At 37.0% G+C, this 18,884-nt stretch overlaps 1 protein-coding gene across 1 annotated transcript; it reads left to right on the top strand.

The window, feature by feature from the left end:
- The first annotated feature begins 5,695 nt into the window (after positions 1–5,695).
- LOC136820868 (olfactory receptor 1496-like) lies at positions 5,696–6,652 on the top strand. The gene has a single exon (XM_067077106.1). The coding sequence runs from the start codon at positions 5,696–5,698 to the stop codon at positions 6,650–6,652; it is 957 nt and encodes a 318-aa protein (XP_066933207.1).
- The last annotated feature ends 12,232 nt before the right edge of the window (positions 6,653–18,884 follow it).

Here is an 18,884-nt window from a genome sequence, read left to right as displayed (position 1 = left end):
AGAATGTATTTGTCATAGTCCTTATCAAGTTTTGTACGTTTGTATACTCGGTAACGTCTTTTTTTCTTTCGGGTAGCACGTTTACAATCTCTATTGAACCAAGGTTGGGTGTATCTTGAAGATGTCATTTTTGTTGGAACATGTGCATCTTGAGCTGTCTGAAGAATGTCTTTGAATTGAAACCATAAAGTGTTTATTGATGTTGCGGTTGATTCAATTTCAATAAGTCTGTTTATCTTATTCTGTACTTGGTCTTTTAAAGCTGTTAAGTTTGCCCTCTTCCAAATATATATTTTGCGTTGAATAGGTTTAATTTTGGTAGGGTGACATAAAATATCTGATATAACTGCTGTATCGTGATCTCCAAAGCCGGGTAGCGGTTCACAACGTTCTATCAAACCTGGACGGTTGGTTAGGAAGAGATCAAGTACTGATTTTTTACGTGTGGTAAAGTTTACGTGTTGGGTAAGGTTTAACGTATCAAAGAGATTTAAAAAATTTTCATTTGTCTCTTTTGAGTAGTGATTTGTAGCGATTTCTTTTGAATCCCAGTTGATGTCTGGCAAATTAAAGTCTCCACCAATCCATACTGGTATGTTTTTGTGTTTAGAGATTATTTGCTCCAAACTGTTTATAAGTTGTTGATCTTGTTCTTTTGTGCTTTGCGTTGATCTATAACATGCTGTCAGTAATATCGGCTTTTCAAATGTTTTTACTTTAATGGAAATGATTTCACCTGATTTTTGTTTAATTTCTTCAACCAACAAGCTGACTTTGTAGATAATAATAACACCTCCTTTTCCGTCTGCTCTATCTTGCCTTGAGGCTGTGTAGTGCTCTGGTAGAAATTCTGAATTGAAGATGTTACATGATAAGTGCGATTCGGATCCTAGCATGATATCAATGTCATTTTCCAATAAAGTATTCTGCAAAAGTTTACCTTTATTATAGATGCTTTGAAAGTTACAAATGCAAATGCGGAGTCTTTTTGATTTGGATTTTTTCGGAGGTACATCAAATGAACGATTGTTTTCCGAGTTGAATGTTTCGTCTGATGATATTGAAGATATCGAGGTGTCAAAAACACTGGGTGTAACGTCTTTAAGTACACATAGAGAGCATGTCCATTCAAGGGTTTCATCGTCAACATAGCAGTCAAAAACCTGGTCCCCCATTGATACACATTCACAGTGGTACCATTGATTACAAATATCGCATGCAATTGCTTTCTGAGAATTCTTTACAGCTTTTGAACATTGGCCACAAGGAAATTTTAATTTTGAAGTCGGTCCTGGGTTGATTTCGACTGTACCGCTTAGGAATAGAAGCAGTTGTTGTAGCAATCCATGTGGGTGTACGCAGTAATGATGTAATCGATTTTCCTGGTAAATAAGTGCAATTGACATCAAACAGATTTCATTATTCGACAGAAGTTTACAGCACAATAAGGAGTTGCCTTGGTTTATTGTTGTAATCTCAGAAGATTGGAGGTGCCAACAGAAAACAATAAGTGATGCTATGCGTAGTAGATTCATGATGTTAGAGTATAGTTGTAAATAGTATTAGTCACTTAGCTGAATGGCTGCACTGTGGGATGAGTGCAGCCTGATGTTGAAGCGTCAGAGTTTATTCGATGAGGTGGTCTTCAGACTTAACATACAAACGAGCCAAGGCAGGATTGATCGTTGTTGATATCCACCAGTTGTAGCTTGCCAAACATTTGATTTTTGACTTTTTCTTCTGTACTTTTTCCTTTTAACTTATTCACTAATTCTTTGACTTATTTATTCACTAAATCTTAAACTCAAATTTGGACTAATTGGTGTTTCTAATTGGTGTTTCTTTTTAATCTTGTCTTGTTGATGAGTTTCATTTTACTTCTCAGATCCAAATGCACACTTTCGAGAGAAAATAGAAATCTCTTTCTCCTCTTGAGTGTTCAAAATTGACTACATTGTTATTTAACTGAAAGAAGCAAGAGAAGATATAGTTCTGTATAAATTGGTTAGCAAAAGAATTCAACCTTGACATTAAATATCTTCTTGTATCTTCAGCATCATAGAAAAATAAACATTGAAACTTTGCACAAAGATAGTTGAATAAAAACACTTTATGATTTTGATAATATTAACATGTTATAGACACCTAAAAGTATATTTAATCAGTGGTAAAAATATAAACATTTCACTGATCAAATTATTTCGCTTCCATTTTGAAAGCTTCGAAGCTTCTGGTGCTAGTCTATCTCAACTTCATTTCTCTCGCAATTCCCGCACAAACTTTCCGTGAATCGTTTTTAAGTTTGCTGGATAAAATGAAACAAGTTTATTTGCTAGCGTCTTTTGTTCTAGTATTGGATTATCCCTTTGAATTCTTTTCAAAACAAAACAATTTCATTTCATAGAAAAGAATATTTCAAAAGTAAATCAAAACATAAAAAGGTTTGTGGACAACAACAAAAGGGCGATATAAAGCATAAGAAAAAATTAGTTCACTTCTTTTTCGTCTTTTTTCTTATAAAAATATTCAAGCCGTCGTAACCATTGAGTTTAAAGCCCGAAGGGCTAAAGTTCAATATCTAACCTTTCTCAGGCAAGAAAAAGTGAAGCCTTAAAATATGCGCCGCATTTTGATGACAGATTGAATCTAGAAATTCCTTTGTTTACGATTGATATTTTTCGAAATTTAGAGGTAAATTTTAGTTTCAATCTGTCATTTGTGTAAAAACCAGGCGAGCCGCTCAAGAGGCCGCGCCACTTTGGTAAGATTTGTTGGCTTCAAATCCTACCAAGGAGATTGACTTCTAGCCCTTCGGGCTTATACTTTAATGGGATAAATTTTCGCGGGGATTAATTTTCGCGGATTTCGCGGATTTGGGTGTCATCCGCGAAAATAAGTCCCATTGGAAATTTGAAAAAGGCCCATCCGCGAAAATTAGTTTCTGCGAAAAATTTGAATTTTTTTTGCAATCCGCGAAATTTCAATTTTATCGCTTTTTTTTTTTTTCTACATGAGGCAACCCTCGGGAAAGGTCAAATCCTCAATATGCTTGTTAGCAAAAAATCGTTTTCCTCAAAATTTTCTTCACAAATTTACAAACTTGGAAGAGGTATTGGAAAATTTTTTATCTAAAGTGATTGCTTATTGTTAAAATCTTTTCAATGCAAGAGGGTAATCCAACTGGCTTGAAATTAAACATTTAAAAGGATATGTAAGATTTTTTCCCAAATAGGCTGTGAAAATTTAGCTTCGCACCATGGAAGTTCAAATTCAACTTTTGATAGTTGTAATACATATCTCCTCGCCCTATTCCAAAACACTCTCTTATTACTTGAAAAAAAATCTTAATTTTCCTGGAAAAATATTATTTCAATGTTTTGACCCTTTTCAAAAATTTCAATTTGTACCCCAATCCGCGAAATTAAATCCCCGCGAAAAATCAGGAAATCCCTCATCCGCGAAAATTAATCCCCGCGAAATCTTAAAATTTCGCGGATGAGCTCAACCGCGAAATTTAATCCCCGCGAAAATTTATCCCATTAAAGTACTTCATTGCCGTTACTGCTAAAAGCCGTGTACGTCATTTTTTATGTTTTAAATTCGAAAAGTTATGACAAGGGTTTAAAAAAGCAACATCGAATTTTATATTTTTTCGATCTGATAAAAACAAAAAGTTGCACAATTCTTTTTGACCTTCCCACTTTTCCTGAAAAATTGTCATTCAAACTGGACGGCATATTTAACGCGAGCGAAGCGAGAAAAATAACTACCTGCAGAGTCGTTTCAAACGACACTGGTACAGTAAACGATGCTCTTTCTGATAACTTTTGACTTAAACAAAAAATTATGTCTCGGGAGGGGGGGGCAGTAAACGATCCAAATATGGTTTAAAGATAAGACACCCGGGGCAGGTTAGAGTTAAACGTTGTACAGATTTCTTTTTTTTCATTTAATCGCTTTTTTAAGCCAGCTTCAACATCCAAAGGACTTTTAGTGCGTTCAGCTACAGCTTAACCGGCGTGCGACGCCGGGTACCGGCTAGTTGTACATATTTTGACTTGTCTATTTTTTGACTGACTAACTGACTACTAACATAGGTAAATATGTCAAGTTATTATGTGTATTTTTTCTTGTGTTTTTATAGACGATCCTATCGTCTACACACAAGGGAAAAAGAAAATAATTCAGGAGGCGGGATAAATTTGAAAAATGAGTTTAGTTCGAGGTGGAATAAACAATGGCAGAAATGTTTACAGTGTTTTTGTTCCAAAACTCTACCGCCACTATTTTTCCCGAAAACCGCCTTGACGCCCTGACTTTGCACATATATACTACTTTCCTGCGTTCACTGACCCTCTAAACGGACGAAAGCATCGTCTAGTGTTTTTAGCTTGAACGAACAAAACAAAATCGTTACGAGACTTTTGTCTATATCCCAAACAATATCCATAAGATCGATCATAAAATTGTGGAAAACTAGGGGATTCAATGGTAAATCGTAAATGAGTAAATATCGATCAATTTCAAATTTTATCCATTCTTGAGGACAAAGAAAGCAAAAGTTTGTAAGCAAAGCTTTGGAAAAATTGAACATTTTACGGTTGCATTTTTAGCTATAAAATAGACTAAAAAATTTCAAAAACTGCCCCGTGAGGGTGGAATTCTTTGCTTAACCTTTTTATTAAATGTTTTCTTTACCATAAGGGTCCAATTTTGAGACGCTAATTCTAGTAATTTTTGTTCGTTTTCATATCGATTTAACCTTTACAGTAACCCCCGGGATCCTTGCTGATGGGACAAGAGTGTGCTGTTGAGTTTCAAAAAGTGGTCCCAAAAACCAAAATTTAGGGAACGGGTCACTTTAAATGGGACACTTAATCCAAAAGTCATATTTCTTTCCATAATTTACAATAGGAAGGTATAATGTTACGGAGGAATTTTTGATATTTCAATGGTTCTGAGACCATACCTTGGACGTTTAAGTGTAGAATGGTACATTGCTATACAGCATATCCACTTACATCTCTTTATCCTCGGTACCTTGTCCACGTAGAAAGCAAATAATTATCCTGGTTCCGTAAGGGTTACCCTTATAGAGCCTAAACAAAAATTACTGGTAAACATTTTTGATGTAAGGATTTTCCAGTGATTTTCAAACAAATTGAGTAGAAAAAGCAGAAAGCACTCATGCTATTCCTCATTAAAACGGAAGAGATCGTTTAAAATGTAAGATATTGGGAAATATTTACAAGATAACCCTATACTTTTTAAGCAGATGAAAATAAAGTCATGCTAAGATTAATTGTTTAGAATTAAATTTAATCGAAACAAAATGATTATTTACAATTATTTCTGAAAAAAACCTCTCCAAATTATTCCTAGCGTGAAATGTAATAATAGAAAGTTCAAAATGTTTTACTTTTAGGAAAAAACGTTATAATTCCCATAAGATGTAATTTTTGAAAGCAATAATAAAATTGCATGTTATTTTCAAAGGAAGATTTTTCGTGTCATATGAAAAGAAGTTTCTACGAAGAATTATAATAGCCAAGATTCTTCAAATTTTGCTCAATTTTGAAACGAAAAAAAATTCGCCGAGACGGACATTCGTTTGAGACAGAAAATCTTTGTAAATTAAAATTGGATTACAACAGGTTACGTGGATATTTCGCCAATAAAAATTTAAAGCACCATTATGGATCACCATGGGAACACGACAACAAAAGAACTATGTCGAAATGCGTACATGCATCGCGAAGGTATCTCTGAAGAACAAAAACAATTTTTGCTGACGTACGCATTTATTGTTAACTGTATCGCAAACTTAATATCAAATTGTCTTGTCATTACAATTCTTTTCGTTTCAAAACAAGTCCGTATACCATCGATGCGCTTGATTTTATATCTTAGTATGTCTGATCTTTGTATTTCATTGGTCACACCATTATTTGAGGCGCTATTATTGACTAAATACCACTACACAAGAATATGCGGGATCGAAACACTTGCTCAGTTCTTTACCGCGTTTTTTGGTCACCTTTCCGCATTCTTAACAGTATTAATTGGGTTTGATCGTTATGCGCGTGTCAAATTGATGACAATGTATAAAACAAAAGTAACCATGAATCATGCTAACTTATTTTCCCTGCTAGCTTTATTTTTGGCGACTTTCAATGCGTTGATGTTTACTTTGGGTACCGTTATGGATTTCTTCGATATCGGTGTATTGGTAGCTCTCATAGTCGATGTGTTTATCGTCATTGGATTAATGTCATCTTACATTCTAGCTGCTTTGAAGATCAAAAGATATCGTAAAGATGCAAATAATAAACATATTCTAGAGTTGGTTGATAACACAGTATCAAGATTAGCGAAATTGGTTCTTCTTTCTATAGGTCTGTTTGATACAATCTACATCATATTGCACGCCTTGTACCATATTGCGTATCCGTATGCCAGTGATAAATGGAGAAGTTGGCTTGAATTTGGATTTTATTTAAGCGTGTTGATTGCTCATACCAATTCGGTTGTTAATGCGGTTATCTTTGTTTCCGTTAATAAGAGAGCCCGGAAAGCATTTATACGGAACTGGAAAGGGAATACCATTTTGAACCCTGTGACAGTACACCCAACGAGTGAAAGCCGATCGTGATAAAGTAATACAAGTTGAATGACACCTTTTGAATGATGTGATGACTTTACAGTAAATACAGCTTTCTTCATGTTTTTCACAACGTATCTTTTGATGTTATTGACGTTAAATGGACATAATTTTGACGTTATTACCTTTATTGGAAAAACCGTGCATTGAATTGGCATCAAGTTAAGAATCTTCTAGATAGTCATTTTTCGACGTGGTTTAAAACGTGTTGCTTCATGTTAAACTCTAAACGTAAATTGAACAAATTTTCCATTAACGTCTTCTAGCTCATATTACTAAAAATGCTAAAATGCTCCCTGCTCGTGTTAGCATTGCTTGAACGTGGTTTGGACGTCAGACAGCCGTTATTTTGACGTCTATTGATAGTATCACAGTCGTTTAATGAATTTCTATCTATTTCTACATAAGTTCAACTGACGATAACAATGAATCATTCGTGTTTTGAGTAACGTTCTTTCAGTATGTTTGACCACACCCATAGAAACCAGGTGGAAGCGACACCGCACACACCACTCATGATGAAGATTCCAATCAAAGGCATGCTGAGTAGAGAAAAACATAAAGTAAATTCAGAATATAATTCAAATGTACTAAATTTTAGAATTTTAGAGGAGCTATTTTTCAAATGCTGAGATTTTCTGGCAGAAAAATTTAACTGTGTTTTATCCATAAATCTGTTTGATCAAAGGGTTCGAAACACATGAAACTTTTAAAGGGAAACAAATAAACACCATTGCAAAAAAACATAAATTAAAACAAAAATAAGAACAATTAAAGATTAGGAACAAATAATATTGCAGTGAACTTTCACTACGTGAACTTTCACTATATTTCACTAGTGAATTTCTATTATTCGAATTATATCTTGAACCTGAATTAATCTCGGTTCCTGGTAAGAAATAAAACATTTTTTTCATTCAAACCTCTCTTCAATACACAAGTTGCAAAATTATATCAATGCAGTCAAAACATGTGATTACTCGAAAAATTTCACGTGATTTTATTTCCATGTTGCTTGCTTTACAACAGCTGATAACTTTATTAGTGTCAATAAATTCGAACCAATCAGAAATAAATTTTGACTAAGTGGTCAAGATGAAATTAAGGCTTATGGAGACTACAAATAAAAACATACCTTTAAGATTTTTGGATAGGTCGACTTTGATAACAACAAATAAAGCTTGACAAATTAAACTTCAATCTTCAGAATCTCTTTCGATTTGATGAACAATTCCTGAGTGAAATCTAAAACTTTAAGTTTGGAAACGAAGAAAAAGAAGGCGTTATTTACAGTACATAACCTAAAGACGTCAAATCAATAAATTCAATCAATTGAACTGAATCAGTATTGTGTATAAATATCATGCTGAAAATGAGTCCCTCTGAAAGATTGGGTAGTAGGGTAGGTGTTTTTAATTCAAAAAATATGATAGCACCTTTCAATGACTTTGTTGGGAACTCACTAACAAAAATGAAATTATTTTGAAGCATACACTCCTGTCTCGAAGCATAAAAATGTCGATCGAAATCTCAATTGGAATAGAAATACTATTGTTCCGAAGTCAAAAAATCCATTTGGGGTGGTTTTGGAGTGCCATTATTAATTTCGCTTAGCGAAAATATTACAATAGCCTTCCGTGTGTCTGGCGAGACATTTTTTGGGGCGCAAATTATGGCGTGGGCGTATGGCTGCGGGCGTACTACGGCAAATATTCTAAAGGTGGACTCACTCACAAAGATAAAAAGTGAAAAAAAACAGGGCTTTTCTTAATAAATAAAATACGCTAGTGCAAGAAGTGTAACCAATCATTTGTAAACATTCATCGTGAGAATTTTTTAATGGCTGCTTGATTGCACATCAGACATGCTTTTGAAACTTTGCTGCTGCTGTATAAATTTTTATCATATTTTCTGGTCTTTTGTAGAGTGTTTAAAGAGGTTTAATATTTCTTTACTACTAAGTATTTTATGTTTGTGTAGTTAGTGAATGCACCAATAAATTGATCATGCTCAGTAAGTAGTAGTACAAAAAGAGTTAATTTTCCACAACAAACAACAACATATTAACCTTCTCTTCTCTTCTTCACCAAAACTACAAACAGCACAGGTATAATACTTTTTTCCTTTTTTCACCAGATAGTTACCTGTTAATAGTGAAACCAGTTGTGACAAACAGTCAGTTTTAGCAAGTACGTTGAAGTCGGGTAACTTGCATCAGTGGAGGGTAACTTGATTGACTGACCAATCAAAGCAGCAAAATTTCAAAACAAATGAACTACGCAGCACCACTTGCAGCTCTAGCCTACCATTTTTGTTTTGATCTAACTTTGTCATTTGTAGTTTAATGACCAAATAAGTCAATCATTTGAGGGCTTTTATGCAAGTTACCCAATCTCACGGTATTTCTTATAGAGAAATCATTTCAATTGAAATTCAGCAATCATTTTTGTATAATCAAAACAACCCTGCCTAGACACTGCCGTACATTGTCATTGTACGGTGATTTACGGTGGGGTGTACAATGCCGGACAAAAGGTTGTAGACAAATGAAATTTCCGTGGAAATGATGAGAAATAGAGCAAAATGACTCTTCAATGTTTCTGAAAGGGGATGGAAGTTAAGAAAAACACTTTTGAAGTCGTTGCATTGCTTTTGAATTGCTTTTGAGGGGACCACAAGCAAAAAATCAGCGTTTTGATACTGGTGTAAGCCAGTTAATCAAGCCCTTGTGGTTTGCCCTTGCAGTTAGACTGCAGTGGGTGACTTTCAAAGACTTTGAATGGGTTTGGAAAGCACCCAGAGCCCCTTGGGAACTTGTTTTTGGTCGATATTGAAGTATTTTGCAAATATTGCAGAAGTCTACAAACCTTTTGTCCAGCATTGTACAGATGACAGATAATACAGCAGATTTCAAATTAACCTATTTTCACCGCTGTACAAAGGACATTTAGATCCAGCCCCACCGTACACCACTGCACAATGAATGTACAGCGGTCCCTCGTTAATGATGACAGTTTTTTATCCGATGAAGTTTGATTGGTGTTCGATGAGTTTGGTTAGTAAAAGTTCCAGCTTTTCCTCCCCGATGGGATGATAGATATTGGCTCGCTCTTTAAGCTTTAGCATGGACGTCAGCTAATACACGCTTTTTCTTTTATAAGAATAACTTCTATAAGAATATCAGGGTGAGATTTCGGGTTTAAAACAATAGGCCTATTGTTTAGAACAATAGAAAAATAAGAATAATGCTCACCCTCAATCAAAGTACACTATTCTTATAAAAAAAAGCGTGTAAAGCTGTCGGAATGTTAAAAGAATGGGCAACAAGTTAATAAATCAAACTAATCCAACTTCACCGATCTTGATACAGCTTGATACACCTTTTGCTAATTAGGATTTTAATTTTGAACCATGGTACGTTGTTTGTATAAGATTCCCACTTCCGCACTAAGATTCTCGTTACTTTTATGGAACTTTCCCCTATATATTTTTCACGGGATAGTCGGCAAGAGATTGGGGAGGGTTTGTTTAATGGGATGCAGTTTAAAGCAGTTATAAAGGAGTCAAAGTTTAATCTCGAGGAGTATTATTTCTTTAAAGCTTAAAGTTGGCTAGTTTTTACCCTGCAATTTTCTAGTCCAGAAGCTGGAGCTCAACTACACTCATTTTTTTTATAAGCATAACGTTTATAAGCATACTGAAGGTCAAATTTCCAGAAAAATTAAGCATTGAGGCTCAGCCAAAGAAATTTTTAGAATCATAATTTCCCAAACTTCAGAAAATACATGTAACAGAAGAATGAAGAAGAGAATTACAAACAAAATTCGAAAAATTGGTGATTTTATTTTGTTTAATCTCTTATAAATAACACAACTTGGTCTCTTAAGAATGTACACTATCTAAACTTACATAATTTTTTTACCAAGCATAGGGTTAAGAATAATTCGAGTCTCAAAATTGAGCTTTACTTAAGCATAGTGAGCTTCAGCCGAAATTTACCGCATGCTCATAAAAAAAAAGAGTGTGCTTTTTGCCTTTAATGGGCACTCCAGAAAATGTCTGCACATGGGAGTGGAGGATATAGTGTCTGGAGGGGAGGGTAGTGAAAAATCTACAAAATTTGCCTTGTCCTGGGGGGGGGGGGGGTAAACTTGCTCTCGATGGGATCAACTCACAACTGATGCTTGTCCGGGACGGGAGGGGGGCTAGACCTGTTGTCCGGGGGATCAAAAGTCAATGTCCAGGGGGGGATTTCCGAAAAATGTAATATCCTTCACCCCCTCCCCCTTATTCAAATTTTTTCTGGAAAAGTCCAATGATTTTGATGGTGGTGGGCCATCATTCATATCAGAAAGCGAAGATAGTATACAACAGATTTTTCTGACTAGCCATTTTTCTCAATTTCAGATAAATTCTACTGTTTATAAAAAGAAGTTGATATAAACTCTGCGCAAGTGAAAGGAGTCTTTATCACAAGTTCCTTCAAAGCACAAAATGAGGTTTCTGGCATCAAAGAATGGAAAGTTCATTTTTTCTTCTTCGTTTTCAAAAAAAAAATTTTTCTCAAGTATATTGCAGTTCTCTGAATTATTCTGAATCGAAAGATTTTGTTTACGCTTTATAGAATAGAATTCTTTAGTCGCATTTTTTAAGGAATCTTTTCTCTAATGGATTGAGATTTTTCATCTGTATCTATGACCTGTGTGTACAATACATTGTGTATATTTTGTGTAACGCTTCATTCAAAATGCATAATGCTGCAGGAGTCACGTTTCACGCGTCTTCGTCGTTGATGTTCAAGTATTATGCGAAATTTTTTCGACTTTAAAGTCGTCTTGTTGCTATTAAATTTCAAATGGGAATTAAAATCAAAGTCAATTTCCAAATGGGGCTGAAAATGAAGGGTATATTTCTAGCCGGGTCTGTGACTGTAGAGGCAGGCAGGCTGGACACAGATTAAGGGTCGGTTTGGAACACGCACACAATAATATAGTCTGTGACTGTGGGCAGGCAGGTGGGACACAGATTAAGGGTTCGTTTGGGAACACGCACACAATAATATGTATTGAAGTTGATTGATGTATTGTGTTGACAGAGTTCAAACTAAAAAGTACAAAATGAAAATGATAAATATTTTGAACTAAAATGACAAATCCTTGACTAAATGACAAAATATCCTAGTATATCCTCAAAATGCTCGTGATAAACCTCTAAAATCTCTCAAAAATGTGAACAAAAATCATAGAGACAAAATGACAAGAAAACATGACTGAAATGAGCTTAATTCCAAAGGAAATTTTAGGTAAATCTATAATTGAAATGTACTGAAATCCTATGGTTATCCTAACTTAAGAGAGGCACTGAGAACCAAAGTCTAGACAAAACCACAGAAAAACAAAGAACCAAAACTCACCGGCTGGCCAGAGTGTGTGCTGTGAATGCCATGCCAATAATTCAGTGAAAATGATGAATTGAAACTTGAAATTTCATTGACGTAAATTCCAAATTTGTAAATCAAAAATAGTGACTTTTTCTCTGACTTCCTCAACATAACATCCTCTACAAAGGTGTTCTGTCAGAAATGTGAAATCAGAAACGTGAAAACTCTCTGATCAAATTGAAACAATTAAAATGCGTAAGAAGATAATTGCTTATGCTAATTATAAAGAAAAATATGTTTTCCTAAGAAATATGCGATCTTTTTATAAGATCAAAGTTCATTAACACGAAGTTAAAATGATTTTGTCCATTTTATAAGCACAAACATTACACTCCACCCATGGGAAAATCATTTTGAACAAGCCAAATCAACATACAATGCCATTTGACCAAGTTGAGTCATTACGTCAGACTCGTCAACATGATGAAAATAAACCAAACCTCGAACTGCTCGTTTGGTTTCACGAAATACGTTCTCTGTCACGTTTTTGTATCGTATGGTGGCTTTACGTGCAACACCGTCGGTACTGTATTCAAGATTAGTAACTTGGCCATACGTATAATCCTTTGATATTGCTGAATCAGTTTTTGTAAAGATGACAACATCTCCAATGTTGATGCTATCTGTTTGGTACCATTTTTGTTGCTTCATCAATTTTGGAACGTGGGTAATAAGCCAAATCTCGAACCAAGACTGATAGATCTGCTCATTTGCTTGTAAGATTTTTGATGGATTGTCGGTGTATATCACGTTTTCCAGGACTTCTATCATTGTTTCTTCCTAGTAACAATCTATTGGAGTTATCAAGTCTATCATTCGAATCACCAACGATGTTACCAAAGGGCGAGTGGTAGGTTATTGATCGTATTTGCCATTGTCGCAGATAACGTTTCCCACTGTAGGAGAGACAATTTTTCCTTGTGAGCGATCTTCTCGATAGATGCATTGATTTCACGTATCTTCCTTTCCACTTTCCCATGCATATAGTGTCCCTGTACAGGACAGACTTGAAATTCGACTTTGTGAAGCTTCATCAGGTTTGATTGGACATCTCGAAGGTTGAGGTTCATCTCTTGCTGCTTTAACCAACTGACTCCCTTCATCACAAAGGAGCTTTTTTGGAAATCCTCTGTCACATGCAAATCTTGTGAATACCATGATGAATGATGTTGCTGAATAGTCATCCATTGTTTTGATGCTGACTGCCGAAGTTGAACAACAACACAAAACTACAAGCCAGATTTTGATAGTCTTCCTTTTGCCAGGTAAGGTCCTGATAGGTCGATTTGTGAGTAAAAGAAAGCTGGTGCTATGGTGAGATTATATGGTGGAACTGGTCCCATTGCGATCTCGACTGTGCGTTTCATCAGGTATCTGCACCTTTGACGAGACTTCTGCCATCAATGATGTACACTTTCTGTAGAACAAATCGATGAGTTGTTTCAACACCAGAATGACGTACAGTAGGGTGGTTCCGCAGTGAATGTCCATGACAATACTGTATGATACAGGAGAGTACCTATCTAAAACAGGCACACAGAAGGTTGATGAGCTCAAGTCTTTCATGACTTTGGAGAATCTTCCCACGATTGAGATGCTTTGATCAGGAAGTATACGTCCAGAATACTTGAGTGTTCCATTTTGTTCTCTTGCGATGTTTTCGTACTTTGATTTGTTGGTGAACTTCTTGATTTCAGATGTTCCTTTCTGAAATAGTACTGCTCTGCTGATGATAAAAATCCTCTTCAGATAATTCCCCATAAGCTTTGGTTTTCTTTGCGAAGATGTTGCAGTAGCGTAATATGTATGCCATGATTCGGATGACTGATGGAATGAATGGCGTTTGGATCCAAGATGTAGGAAGAGAACTCGTATCTCTTCTTTATTTCGTCACTGTTGAGACTGACGTGCACTTCAATGTTCTTGCAGATTTGGGTTTCCTTATTGACTTCGGTAACTCTTGTTTGGACAATGATTTCTTCAACACGCTTTGCTGGGAATTGACTCTTTTCTTGTTTCATCCAATCGAAGCCATTGATCCAGAATGATTCTTGACTGACATCATTCAAAGTTCTCTTTTCCTGGTTCCTATATTGCAATCATGTCACTGGATTTTACGTGCAACCAGTCATCTTTGCTTGTGAATCGATTGATCTCAATGACACGAACTTCTGACCCATTGTCTGAGCACTTTTTGATCGTTGGTTATCCAATACAGGGATATTGGGCTGTCTGTAACTTGTTGCTGATTGAAGTATCGTTTGAGCGATCGTTGAACAACTTCTCCAGTGTAGCCATTAGAGATGCATAAGTTCAGCACGTGGTAATGTCATGTCTTTTGGTAGAGTTTGGTTCTTGAAAATGATAACTGGCAAGAATAATGACCATTCTTGCGGAGAAATCGAACGTATATACATACACAGATCAATGTTTTACTTGCATCTCCGAAATCCAACGTTTCGCTGTCAAGCGATACAGCATCGATAGGCACGATGGCACGTTTGAATTTGATGTTTCCAAGTTCTTGCATCATCTCGAAATGTGATATCCAAATTGGTCGTAGGCTATCTGGTATGGTATCTTCCCAAGTCAATTGAAGATTGGATAACTCTCGTAGATCGAGTTTCATAGCAGCGATAAGTGGTGATAGCCTTGCCAGTAATGTCGAAAACTTCAGCCACCTTTGATGCACAGTGGCGACGTGGAGTACTTTGGATGCTATTTGGTTGCAGCTAAACATTTCTTTCCTCTTCTCTTTGGTGAGAAGTTCAGTTCTGAGATTGAGATCGAAAACTTCATCAGACTTTGAGTACCATTTCATACCACCGACTGCCAATGATACTCCATCGTCAGTAAGGTGTGATGGTGGATCTGCACCTGATAGGGTGATTCCTTTCAGCTTGAAGCCTCCTTTGATTGATACTTCTAGCTCGTCTGCCTCGTTTGCATGCTTCCTCTGTTTGATGTCGCCAGAATACAGTCGTCGACTTACACATCCTCTGAAGAATCGATTGGCAGCTGGATTTGATCTTTGAAGGTTTCGGAAATTGACGCAATCCACGTTCAGCCTGGTTACCGTGGACGGTCCCGTAGATCAGTGTCTTGATTATTTTCTCTGGAATCATTGATGTATTGAGTTCATCTTGCCATAATGGAGCGTTGCAACGTCCAATGCGTTGGGTCGACTTAACAGTGTTGTAATTTTCTGACGTCACTGTGTAAACCAATTCATGGATGGCCATCTGATCTATCATTCTCTGAAGTTTGTTCAAATTGTTTGTTCCCTTGGCTAGCAATCGTTGAGACTGAATCCTGATTGGGTTGGTTGTGACGCATCAAAACAATGCGACATGGAGTGCTGAGTGATGATAACTTCCACACGCTCGCCAGGGTATGAAGTTTTGGACGGTACTGGATTTAGCATCTGTGTGGTCAGCTGGAGATTATGAACATAATCAACAAAACCAAGATCTGAATTTCTTCTCTGACGCAGATGTCATGCTTGTCTTGTTGATTCTCGATTTTGTTTAACTTCTAATTTGCTGGTGGTACACTTTCATGCAATGTCCTTGTTTGGGCTGAGTCTGATGCTTGGATCCTGAAGCAAGGGTAAGGTTGCTGTCACAGTGTTGGTATTGAGGTCGAGTTTGACTGATTCATTGATCAGCTCCTGCTCTGCTTCCTCCCTGATGCTGATATCTTGTTGATGGTCGGAACTTTTGCAGGTCGAGCAGGATCTGCACTTGATGCATCTATATGTAATCTCTGATCCTGTTGATTCTGAGAGCTCGAAACGCTTGTCTTTGCTGATAAGGATAGTATCTTGACATCTGGGTCGACTTGGACTCCTCCTCTTGCGATGAGGTATTGGTGATTGAAGAAACTCAACATCTGGTTATGACTGAAGAATGATTGGTGTATCTTTATGAAGATGTGATGTGGGCCTCCGATCACTCCACGTCCTCCATCGGCGTTTTTGAATGCAGATTGCTAGATACCAAGTCCGGATGGTAGCTGGTAAATGAGCTTGGGATGATAACGTAAATACTTGACACCCAACATCAGGTGAGTGTCTCCTCCAACGTCGTGAGCTGGTTTAGGAAGTGTGACATCTGATATGCCACTTGAGCTGAATGATTGCTGAATATCCTCCATGACTTGATCCAATGGGTAATGAGGAAATGTTGCTGTGATCGACTTGATACAGATGCCGGAAACCAAGGATTGATCTCCGTCACACAATGGTAGTTGTAAACTGTAGGTACCAAGTGTTTGATAGGTTGTTGATTCACCAACACCACCAATTTTGATCGGGTGGAATGATATCTGGGTTGCATGGTTACCAAGTTTGGCGATTGCTGACTCCTTGATGATTAGATCACTGCAACCATTGTCGTAGAACACGTTGATTCGTTGGTCATTGACGACGATTGTTTAAAGTAGGTAGATTCCTCTCTCATTGACAGAATCTTCCTTGGGTGATGTCTCGTGGTTCGATAGGAATGATGCATGGAAGGCGATGCAAATCTCCTTGGCATGGGTTTGAAGTTGGTTATTCTTCATACAACGCTGCTTGAATATCTCCAGCAGATCTTGGTTGTCTTGAGTGGATTTGTGTTCCTCGCATACTAGCACATGCTTTCGAACTTGGTTCCCCTGATGTGATGGGTGTGAGCAAGTGAAGTGGCGTTGACACTGACCATTCTTGTGACGTCCCGATGAGGCATCTGCTCCGGGATATAAACATGATAGCAATATCCTTCTTCTTGAGTAGTGCAAGTCTGTTTGCTGGTGTCAGCTCGGCGAATGCTTTGCATGTGAAGTACTGAAGTAATCGAGAATGTCCTGGTCCATTTGTGGAGACGTGATCATCTGATCCATCAGGGGTGTTGCAGATTGAACACAACAATTCTTTTGAGTCGGCTGAATATCCCCCATGTCTGGGACCGTTCTTGTCCTTCTGTGGTGGATCAGTCTTCTTCTTCTGAGGGTTGTTGGTGTGAATCACTAGTTTCTGTTGTTGAAGTCGTTGTTCTTTCTCCAAGAATTTGATGAAGCGAAGCCAGGTGGTTTTGGGTGAAAGGACTTCGTCAGAGATCGATGATAACCAACGGGTTAAACGACTATGCAAATTTTTTTTCCGTAGACGGGCGGAAATATCTTTAATGGTCGGAAATATCATAGCGCAATGGTCGGAAATATCATTTGATGGTCGGAAATATCTTTAGATGGTCGGAAATATCCCAAACTCTGAAAATTTGAAAATTTAATGGTCGGAAATATCATAGCGTAATGGTCGGAAATATCATAGCGTAATGGTCGGAAATATCATTTGATGGTCGGAAATATCATTTGATGGTCGGAAATATCATTTGATGGTCGGAAATATCCAAAACTCTAAAAATTTGAAAATTTAATGGTCGGAAATATCCCGCGCTTTTAAAAATGCTTCATCAGCAAAAAAAATGTAAACAAAAATGGTAGCAAAGGTGGCATTGTGTGGCCAACTTGTTGTGTGGCCAACATGTTGTGTGTGCCAGACAAGCTTTTTAGAGAGAGAAAGTGGTATTGACCTTTTTATTCTAACACGACTCTTCGTTCTTTCTTGTCTTTTTTATATCCTTTCCTCGTCTGGCCACTGTAAGGGTCATTTTTTGGCCAGATTTTTTCTGCATGCACTGCCAGCTGGATGCACTGTAAAGGTTCGATTTTGGAAGCCAAATTTTCCGCCGAACAGTCGTTTTCAGATCGAGTGCCTCCACTCTACTCCAAAAGCGCGGGATATTTCCGACCATCAAATTTTCAAATTTTCAGAGTTTGGGATATTTCCGACCATCAAAAGATATTTCCGACCATCAAATGATATTTCCAACCATTGCGCTATGATATTTCCGACCATTAAAGATATTTCCGCCCGTCTACGGAAAAAAAATTTGCAACGACTATCTCCAATCAGGTTGTAGATACGATTCAGGCCATCTCCATAAAACAAAGACTCCTCAAGATGGTGTTCCTCTGCTAGTCGCATCAGTTCTTTGATGATGTTGATAATTGATGTTGTAGCTTGGATGAGTTTTTCGGGGTCCTTGATACGATACAGTGGGTCTTTATCACTTAGCATTTGGAGTTTCTTTGTGAGAAGACATCTGGTATCTCCATAGGCTGCTTTGAGGGTTGTCCATATCTCGTCTATGTCTGGGATGTTTTTGACTAATGACAGAGCTGGTCCTCGAAGGAAATTGTTTTTTGAGAAGGTCTGGTAGCAGCTTTGTTGGTGTTGTCTGCAGATGGATTTTGTTGAATGTCGATTGAAAGGTGTAAATGTCGGTCTCTGAAGCATAACCAGCAAATTTTTCCAACTTGATGTTCAATTTTGATTCATCAAACGAGCGTTGTTTGTAGATGTCTCTCTCATCGACTTCAGTTTTCAAAAGTTTCAGGTAATCAGAGAAACTATTGGTCAGTTCTGTGTAGCTTTTTCCAACTTTAGTAATATCAGTGACTAAAGTCTTGTCAGTAACATGAGTTTGTAATAATTGTTCGTATTTGTTAGAAACCTCTTTTATCTCAGTGTTCATATTAGAGGAATCCTTTTCCATTTGAACGAGCCGAACGTCGGTTTTCGTATCGAGTTCAACAGAAAGCTTGCAATTGATCTCCTCGATTTTGCGTTTGAGATCGGCCACGGTGAATTTCATGGCGGTTATTTTGGCGTCATCATCTTGGTTAGCACGTTTGATACGAGGTTGTTCGAGTTTGAAAATCCACTCTTTCGCTTCCTTG

The sequence above is a fragment of the Clytia hemisphaerica genome, unplaced genomic scaffold (genome assembly GCF_902728285.1).
Source record: "Clytia hemisphaerica strain Z4C2 unplaced genomic scaffold, Clytia hemisphaerica genome assembly, whole genome shotgun sequence".
Lineage (NCBI taxonomy): Eukaryota > Metazoa > Cnidaria > Hydrozoa > Leptothecata > Clytiidae > Clytia > Clytia hemisphaerica.
This window is presented reverse-complemented; position numbering and strand designations above follow the sequence as displayed.

Coding starts and splice junctions, on each gene's coding strand:
- LOC136820868 (XM_067077106.1), top strand. CDS start 5,696: ATGGATCACCATGGGAACACGACAACAAAAGAACTATGTCGAAATGCG.